General features: G+C 35.8%; 1 protein-coding gene across 9 annotated transcripts in view; it reads left to right on the forward strand.

The window, feature by feature from the left end:
• The window catches only part of caskin1 (CASK interacting protein 1), a 137,197-nt gene continuing 126,208 nt past the window's right edge, over positions 1–10,989 (forward strand). For 4 of the 9 annotated variants that reach the window (XM_090194511.1, XM_090194512.1, XM_090194514.1 and 1 more), the window contains exon 1: positions 83–906. In XM_090194511.1, coding sequence (XP_090050637.1) covers positions 819–906 — 88 coding nt within the window. In that variant the 5' untranslated portion in view covers positions 83–818. Of the gene's footprint in view, positions 907–10,989 lie in introns of all 9 variants that reach the window. The other 5 variants (XM_090194516.1, XM_090194518.1, XM_090194515.1 and 2 more) reach the window with 4 other exon arrangements.

Here is a 10,989-nt window from a genome sequence, read left to right on the forward strand (position 1 = left end):
AGACCTCTGCCTGCAAGCTGCAGACCCAGAGAGATGGGATTGGGCGGTCGTGGCTTCTGACACGCCCCCTGGATGAAGCAGCAGGAAACGTTTAGGAGCGCGAGCTGGGCCAGCTGCTGTAGGGAAGCGCGGGCACGGGGAACATTTACCCAAAAGAGAGAGTGAGAGAGAGAGATGGCACAACGAGTGCAACAGGATTGTGTTTACGAACGAGCAGCACGAGACGAGCACATCCTCGGGACGATAACAGCTCGCGCGTTCACGATACTAGACGCGCACCAATAATTTCGCGCGTATCATTCTCATCGCTCATTTTATTATCATCACGATTTATTTATTTATTTAACGATTTCAGCGCGAAATATTCTCTGCTTTCCCATCCGCTGGCTTCCATCTGTTAATGATGTTTTTTTTTGAAGCAGAGGAGAGGAAGAGAGAGGGATGTTATAATCAGACCGCTGCAGTGTCTGGCCAGTGGAGGAGATAAGAGGCAACCACGGAAACGGAACCGATCTGGACAGGAGACGCACACCGGGAACATACACCCTCCGGGATTTATATTCTATTCTTCTTGATCGGCGCGTTGATTCTGGAATATCAGGAAACTAAACGCTCCACCCTTCCCTCCCTCCGTCCCTCTCTCCTTATCGGGAAAGCCTCGACATCGGTGCCTTCAATCCTCCCCGTATGCCGCTGGAGACTCCACAGCTGTAGCGGAGGACGCTGTTTACGGTCTGGCCGAGAGGTTTGGGCGCTCCGTCACCCCGGGGTGTGGCAGGCAGAGTGACCGCTGAGTGGAGGATGGTTTGGGTGTGAAGATGGGGAAGGACCAGGAACTACTGCAGGCAGTAAAGACGGAGGACCTGCTCACCGTTCAGAAGCTGCTGCAGAGGCCCGGGAAAGCAAGTAGGGACCCGACACACACACACACACACACCTTACCGACAACACACACACACACACACACACACACACACACACACACACACACACACACACACACACACACACACACACACACACACTGGTACGCATGCATGACGCACACACACACGCACGGACACGGAAACAGGGGGAATCACTCTACTGTGCATCATGATTTCACAGTCGGCTGGCGGGGGGCGGGGGTGGGTTGCAGTGTGTGTGTAGCAGAGTGTTTGATCAATGATGGCCTTTTCGCGGGGAGCCCCCTGTCCCAGCGCACTGCAGCAGAGAGAAGGAGAGAGAAGGAGGAGAGAAAGGAGAGAGGAGAGAAGGAGGAGAGAGGGAGGAGAGAGAGAGGAGAGAAGCAAGGAGAGAGAGAGGGATGAGAGATAGGGAGGAGAGAAGGAGGAGAGAGAGAGGGAGGAGAAAGGGAGGAGAGAGAGAGAGTGTGAGGAGAGAAGGAGGAGAGAGAGAGAGGAGAGAGAGAGAGGAGAGAAGGAGAGGAGAGAGAGAGGAGAGAAGGAGGAGAGAGAGAGGGAGGTGAGAGGGAGGAGAGAGGGAGAGAGATAGAGGGAGGAGAGAAGGAGGAGAGAGAGGAGAGAAGGAGGAGAGAAGGAGGAGAGAAGGAGAGAGAGAAGGAGGAAAGAGGGAAGAGAGAGAGAGAGAGGGAGGAGAGAAGTAGGAGAGGAGGGGAGAGAGAAACAGAGAGAGAGAGAGAGAGAGAGAGAGAGAGAGAAGGAGGAGAGAGGGGGGGGGTTTGGTCTGAATGATTTCTGATCAAGTCGTGCCTTTTACAGACAGACTGACGGACACACACACAATGAAGCGGCTGGCCTTCTGATTGTCAAGGTTCAGCGTCATTTAGTCAGTCACCCCTGTTGCACAAAGACTGTTTACACACACACACACACACACACACACACACACACACACACACACACACACACACACACACACACACACACACACACACACACACACACACACACACACCTTGTGCGCTTAGACTAAAGACGTTTCTGTTCTCCATGTAACCTAACACGGGTGGAAAACACAGTAAAGCTATCTGTTCTAGTCTATTCTGTTCTACTCTAACCTGTTCTGTTCTATTCTGTTCTACTCTATTCTATTCTACTCTAATCTGTTCTACTCTAACCTGTTCTGTTCTACTCTAACCTGTTCTGTTCTACTCTACTCTATTCTGTTCTACTCTATTCTGTTCTACTCTAACCTGTTCTGTTCTACTCTACTCTATTCTGTTCTACTCTAACCTGTTCTGTTCTACACTAACCTGTTCTGTTCTACTCTAATCTATTCTGTTCTACTCTAACCTGTTCTGTTCTACTCTACTCTATTCTATTCTACTCTAATCTGTTCTGTTCTACTCTAATCTATTCTGTTCTACTCTATTCTATTCTACTCTACTCTGTTCTGTTCTACTCTATTCTGTTCTACTCTATTCTATTCTATTATGTTCTACTCTATTCTGTTCAGCTATATTCTATTATATTCTGTTCTACTCTAATCTGTTCTGTTCTACTCTAATCTGTTCTGTTCTACTCTATTCTGTTCTATTCTATTCTATTATATTCTGTTCTACTCTAATCTGTTCTGTTCTACTGTATTATGTTCTGTTCTACTCTATTCTGTTCTATTCTATTATATTCTGTTGTATTCTATTATATTCTGTTCTACTCTAATCTGTTCTGTTCTACTCTAATCTGTTCTGTTCTACTCTATTCTGTTCTAATATTATATTCTGTTCTACTCTAATCTGTTCTCTTTCTACTCTAATCTATTCTGTTCTATTCTATTCTATTCTGTTCTACTCTAACCTGTTCTGTTCTACTCTAATCTATTCTGTTCTACTCTATTCTGTTCTATTCTATTATATTCTGTTCTATTCTATTATATTCTGTTCTACTCTAACCTGTTCTGTTCTACTCTAACCTGTTCTGTTCTACTCGAATCTGTTCTGCTCTACTCTATTCTGTTCAACTCTATTCTATTATATTATGTTCTACTCTATTCTGTTCTATTTTATTATATTCTGTTCTACTCTAATCTGTTCTGTTCTGTTCTACTCTAATCTGTTCTGTTCTACTCTAATCTGTTCTGTTCTACTCTATTCTACTCTCTTCTGTTCTACTCTAATCTGTTATATTCTATTATATTCTGTTCTACTCTAATCTGTTCTGTTCTACTCTATTCTACTCTCTTCTGTTCTACTCTAATCTGTTATATTCTATTATATTCTGTTCTACTCTAATCTGTTCTGTTCTACTCTATTCTACTCTCTTCTGTTCTACTCTAATCTGTTATATTCTATTATATTCTGTTCTATTCTAATCTGTTCTGTTCTACTCTAATTTGTTTTACTCTATTCTATTCTGTTCTACTCAATTCTGTTCTGTTCTACTCTATTCTATTCTAATCTGTTCTGTTCTACTCTACTCTGTTCTACTCTATTCTGTTCTATTCTATTCTATTCTGTTCTACTCTAATCTGTTCTGTTCTACTCTAATCTATTCTGCTCTATTCTAATCTATTCTAATCTGTTCTGTTCTACTCAATTCTGTTATGTTCTATTCTATTCTAATCTATTCTACTCTAATCTATTCTGCTCTATTCTATTCTATTCTAATCTGTTCTGTTCTGTTCTACTCTATTCTATTCTCTTCTACTCAAATCTGTTCTGATCTACTCTATTCTGTTCTACTCTATTCTGTTCTAATGATATTGCTGTAACAGAGAATTGTGGTAGTATCAATCAATCAATCAATCAATCAATCAATCTATCAATCAAATGTATTTAGAAAGGCAAGTGGTGATATAGACCAGCGATATTGATAATATAGACCAGTGATATTGATAATATAGACCAGTGATATTGATGATATAGACTAGTGATATTGATAATATAGACCAGTGATATTGATGATATAGACCAGTGAAATTGATAATATAGACCAGTGATATTGATGATATAGACCAGTGATATTGATGATATAGACCAGTGATATTGATGATATAGACCAGTGATATATAGTCCAGTGATATTGATAATATAGACCAGTGATATTGATAATATAGACCAGTGATATTGATGATATAGACCAGTGATATTGATGGTATAGACCAGTGATATCGATGATATAGACCAGTGATATTGATGATATAGACCAGTGATATATAGTCCAGTGATATTGATAATATAGACCAGTGATATTGATGATATAGACCAGTGATATTGATGATATAGACCAGTGATATTGATGGTATAGACCAGTGATATTGATAATATAGACCAGTGATATTGATAATATAGACCAGTGATATTGATGATATAGACCAGTGATATTGATGATATAGACCAGTGATATTGATGATATAGACCAGTGATATTGATGATATAGACCAGTGATATTGATGGTATAGACCAGTGATATTGATGATATAGACCAGTGATATTGATAATATAGACCAGTGATATTGATGATATAGACCAGTGATATTGATGATATAGACCAGTGATATATAGACCAGTGATATTGATGATATAGACCAGTGATATTGATAATATAGACCAGTGATATTGATGATATAGACCAGTGATATTGATGATATAGACCAGTGATATATGGACCAGTGATATTGATGATATAGACCAGTGATATATAGACCAGTGATATTGATGATATAGACCAGTGATATTGATGATATAGACCAGTGATATTGATGATATAGACCAGTGATATTGATGATATAGACCAGTGATATATAGTCCAGCGATATTGATAATATAGACCAGTGATATTGATGATATAGACCAGTGATATTGATAATATAGACCAGTGATATTGATAATATAGACCAGTGATATATAGACCAGTGATATATAGACCAGTGATATTGATAATATAGACCAGTGATATTGATGATATAGACTAGTGATATTGATAATATAGACCAGTGATATTGATGATATAGACCAGTGATATTGATGATATAGACCAGTGATATTGATGATATAGACCAGTGATATTGATGATATAGACCAGTGATATTGATAATATAGACCAGTGATATTGATGATATAGACCAGTGATATTGATAATATAGACCAGTGATATATAGACCAGTGATATTGATGATATAGACCAGTGATATTGATGATATAGACCAGTGATATTGATAATATAGACCAGTGATATTGATGATATAGACCAGTGATATTGATAATATAGACCAGTGATATTGATGATATAGACCAGTGATATTGATGATATAGACCAGTGATATATAGACCAGTGATATTGATGATATAGACCAGTGATATTGATAATATAGACCAGTGATATTGATGATATAGACCAGTGATATTGATGATATAGACCAGTGATATTGATAATATAGACCAGTGATATATAGACCAGCGATATTGATGATATAGACCAGTGATATTGATAATATAGACCAGTGATATTGATAATATAGACCAGTGATATATAGACCAGTGATATTGATGATATAGGCCAGTGATATTGATGATATAGACCAGTGATATTGATGATATAGACCAGTGATATATAGACCAGTGATATTGATGATATAGACCAGTGATATTGATAATATAGACCAGTGATATTGATGATATAGACCAGTGATATTGATAATATAGACCAGTGATATTGATGGTATAGACCAGTGATATTGATGATATAGACCAGTGATATTGATAATATAGACCAGTGATATTGATGATATAGACCAGTGATATTGATGATATAGACCAGTGATATATAGACCAGTGATATTGATGATATAGACCAGTGATATTGATGATATAGACCAGTGATATTGATGATATAGACCAGTGATATTGATGATATAGACCAGTGATATATAGTCCAGCGATATTGATAATATAGACCAGTGATATTGATGATATAGACCAGTGATATTGATAATATAGACCAGTGATATTGATAATATAGACCAGTGATATATAGACCAGTGATATATAGACCAGTGATATTGATAATATAGACCAGTGATATTGATGATATAGACTAGTGATATTGATAATATAGACCAGTGATATTGATGATATAGACCAGTGATATTGATAATATAGACCAGTGATATTGATGATATAGACCAGTGATATTGATGATATAGACCAGTGATATATAGACCAGTGATATATAGACCAGTGATATTGATAATATAGACCAGTGATATTGATGATATAGACCAGTGATATTGATGGTATAGACCAGTGATATTGATGATATAGACCAGTGATATTGATAATATAGACCAGTGATATTGATGATATAGACCAGTGATATTGATGATATAGACCAGTGATATATAGACCAGTGATATTGATGATATAGACCAGTGATATTGATAATATAGACCAGTGATATTGATGATATAGACCAGTGATATTGATGATATAGACCAGTGATATATGGACCAGTGATATTGATGATATAGACCAGTGATATATAGACCAGTGATATTGATGATATAGACCAGTGATATTGATGATATAGACCAGTGATATTGATGATATAGACCAGTGATATTGATGATATAGACCAGTGATATATAGTCCAGCGATATTGATAATATAGACCAGTGATATTGATGATATAGACCAGTGATATTGATAATATAGACCAGTGATATTGATAATATAGACCAGTGATATATAGACCAGTGATATATAGACCAGTGATATTGATAATATAGACCAGTGATATTGATGATATAGACTAGTGATATTGATAATATAGACCAGTGATATTGATGATATAGACCAGTGATATTGATGATATAGACCAGTGATATTGATGATATAGACCAGTGATATTGATGATATAGACCAGTGATATTGATAATATAGACCAGTGATATTGATGATATAGACCAGTGATATTGATAATATAGACCAGTGATATATAGACCAGTGATATTGATGATATAGACCAGTGATATTGATGATATAGACCAGTGATATTGATAATATAGACCAGTGATATTGATGATATAGACCAGTGATATTGATAATATAGACCAGTGATATTGATGATATAGACCAGTGATATTGATGATATAGACCAGTGATATATAGACCAGTGATATTGATGATATAGACCAGTGATATTGATAATATAGACCAGTGATATTGATGATATAGACCAGTGATATTGATGATATAGACCAGTGATATTGATAATATAGACCAGTGATATATAGACCAGTGATATTGATGATATAGACCAGTGATATTGATAATATAGACCAGTGATATTGATAATATAGACCAGTGATATATAGACCAGTGATATTGATGATATAGGCCAGTGATATTGATGATATAGACCAGTGATATTGATGATATAGACCAGTGATATATAGACCAGTGATATTGATGATATAGACCAGTGATATTGATAATATAGACCAGTGATATTGATGATATAGACCAGTGATATTGATAATATAGACCAGTGATATTGATGGTATAGACCAGTGATATTGATGATATAGACCAGTGATATTGATAATATAGACCAGTGATATTGATGATATAGACCAGTGATATTGATGATATAGACCAGTGATATATAGACCAGTGATATTGATGATATAGACCAGTGATATTGATGATATAGACCAGTGATATTGATGATATAGACCAGTGATATTGATGATATAGACCAGTGATATATAGTCCAGCGATATTGATAATATAGACCAGTGATATTGATGATATAGACCAGTGATATTGATAATATAGACCAGTGATATTGATAATATAGACCAGTGATATATAGACCAGTGATATATAGACCAGTGATATTGATAATATATACCAGTGATATTGATGATATAGACTAGTGATATTGATAATATAGACCAGTGATATTGATGATATAGACCAGTGATATTGATAATATAGACCAGTGATATTGATGATATAGACCAGTGATATTGATGATATAGACCAGTGATATATAGACCAGTGATATATAGACCAGTGATATTGATAATATAGACCAGTGATATTGATGATATAGACCAGTGATATTGATGATATAGACCAGTGATATATAGTCCAGTGATATTGATAATATAGACCAGTGATATTGATGGTATAGACCAGTGATATTGATGATATAGACCAGTGATATTGATGATATAGACCAGTGATATTGATGATATAGACCAGTGATATTGATAATATAGACCAGTGATATTGATGATATAGACCAGTGATATTGATAATATAGACCAGTGATATATAGACCAGTGATATTGATGATATAGACCAGTGATATTGATGATATAGACCAGTGATATTGATAATATAGACCAGTGATATTGATGATATAGACCAGTGATATTGATAATATAGACCAGTGATATTGATGATATAGACCAGTGATATTGATGATATAGACCAGTGATATATAGACCAGTGATATTGATGATATAGACCAGTGATATTGATAATATAGACCAGTGATATTGATGATATAGACCAGTGATATTGATGATATAGACCAGTGATATTGATAATATAGACCAGTGATATATAGACCAGTGATATTGATGATATAGACCAGTGATATTGATAATATAGACCAGTGATATTGATGATATAGACCAGTGATATTGATGATATAGACCAGTGATATTGATGATATAGACCAGTGATATATAGACCAGTGATATTGATGATATAGACCAGTGATATTGATAATATAGACCAGTGATATTGATGATATAGACCAGTGATATTGATAATATAGACCAGTGATATATAGACCAGTGATATTGATGATATAGACCAGTGATATTGATAATATAGACCAGTGATATTGATGGTATAGACCAGTGATATTGATGGTATAGACCAGTGATATTGATGATATAGACCAGTGATATTGATGATATAGACCAGTGATATTGATGATATAGACCAGTGATATTGATGATATAGACCAGTGATATTGATAATATAGACCAGTGATATTGATGGTATAGACCAGTGATATTGATGATATAGACCAGTGATATTGATGATATAGACCAGTGATATTGATAATATAGACCAGTGATATTGATGATATAGACCAGTGATATTGATGATATAGACCAGTGATATTGATAATATAGACCAGTGATATTGATGATATAGACCAGTGATATTGATAATATAGACCAGTGATATTGATAATATAGACCAGTGATATTGATGATATAGACCAGCGATATTGATGATATAGACCAGTGATATTGATGATATAGACCAGTGATATTGATGATATAGACCAGTGATATTGATGATATAGACCAGTGATATATAGACCAGTGATATTGATGGTATAGACCAGTGATATTGATAATATAGACCAGTGATATTGATGATATAGACCAGTGATATTGATGATATAGACCAGTGATATTGATGATATAGACCAGTGATATTGATGGTATAGACCAGTGATATTGATGATATAGACCAGTGATATTGATAATATAGACCAGTGATATATAGACCAGTGATATTGATGATATAGACCAGTGATATTGATGATATAGACCAGCGATATTGATGATATAGACCAGTGATATTGATGATATAGACCAGTGATATTGATGATATAGACCAGTGATATTGATGGTATAGACCAGTGATATTGATGATGTAGACCAGTGATATTGATGATATAGACCAGTGATATTGATGATATAGACCAGCGATATTGATGATATAGACCAGTGATATTGATGATATAGACCAGCGATATTGATAATATAGACCAGCGATATTGATGATATAGACCAGTGATATTGATAATATAGACCAGTGATATTGATGATATAGACCAGTGATATTGATGGTATAGACCAGTGATATTGATAATATAGACCAGTGATATTGATAATATAGACCAGTGATATTGATGGTATAGACCAGCGATATTGATGATATAGACCAGTGATATTGATGATATAGACCAGCGATATTGATAATATAGACCAGTGATATTGATAATATAGACCAGTGATATTGATGATATAGACCAGTGATATATAGACCAGTGATATTGATAATATAGACCAGTGATATTGATGATATAGACCAGTGATATTGATAATATAGACCAGTGATATTGATGATATAGACCAGTGATATTGATGATATAGACCAGTGATATATAGACCAGTGATATTGATGATATAGACCAGTGATATTGATAATATAGACCAGTGATATTGATGATATAGACCAGTGATATATAGACCAGTGATATTGATGATATAGACCAGTGATATTGATGATATAGACCAGTGATATATGGACCAGTGATATATAGACCAGTGATATTGATGATATAGACCAGTGATATTGATAATATAGACCAGTGATATTGATGATATAGACCAGTGATATTGATAATATAGACCAGTGATATTGATGATATAGACCAGTGATATTGATGATATAGACCAGTGATATTGATGGTATAGACCAGTGATATTGATAATATAGACCAGTGATATATAGACCAGTGATATTGATGATATAGACCAGTGATATTGATAATATAGACCAGTGATATTGATGATATAGACCAGTGAATCTGTTGCTTCCCAGACAGGAAACCAATTCTCCTCTACAGAAACATTACACTAATCTGTTGTTAACACTGTGTGAGTGTGTTGTGTGTTGTGTGTGTGTGTGTGTGACAGACAGAAAGACTGACTCTGTATATCTTTATACGCACACACGCACGCACGCACGCACGCACGCACACACACACACACACACACACACACACACACACACACACACACACACACACACACACACACACACACACACACACACACACACACACACACCTTGTGCGCTTAGACTAAAGACGTTTCTGTTCTCCATGTAATCTGGTACCATCTGGACACAGGCTGCTGCCAGTCAGAGACAGTGTTGAGACAGTTAGGGGCTGGCAAGGGGGAGACAGGAAGAGAGACAGAGAG

This window comes from Oncorhynchus mykiss, chromosome 13, assembly GCF_057628025.1.
Source record: "Oncorhynchus mykiss isolate SJ-2025 chromosome 13, ASM5762802v1, whole genome shotgun sequence".
Lineage (NCBI taxonomy): Eukaryota > Metazoa > Chordata > Actinopteri > Salmoniformes > Salmonidae > Oncorhynchus > Oncorhynchus mykiss.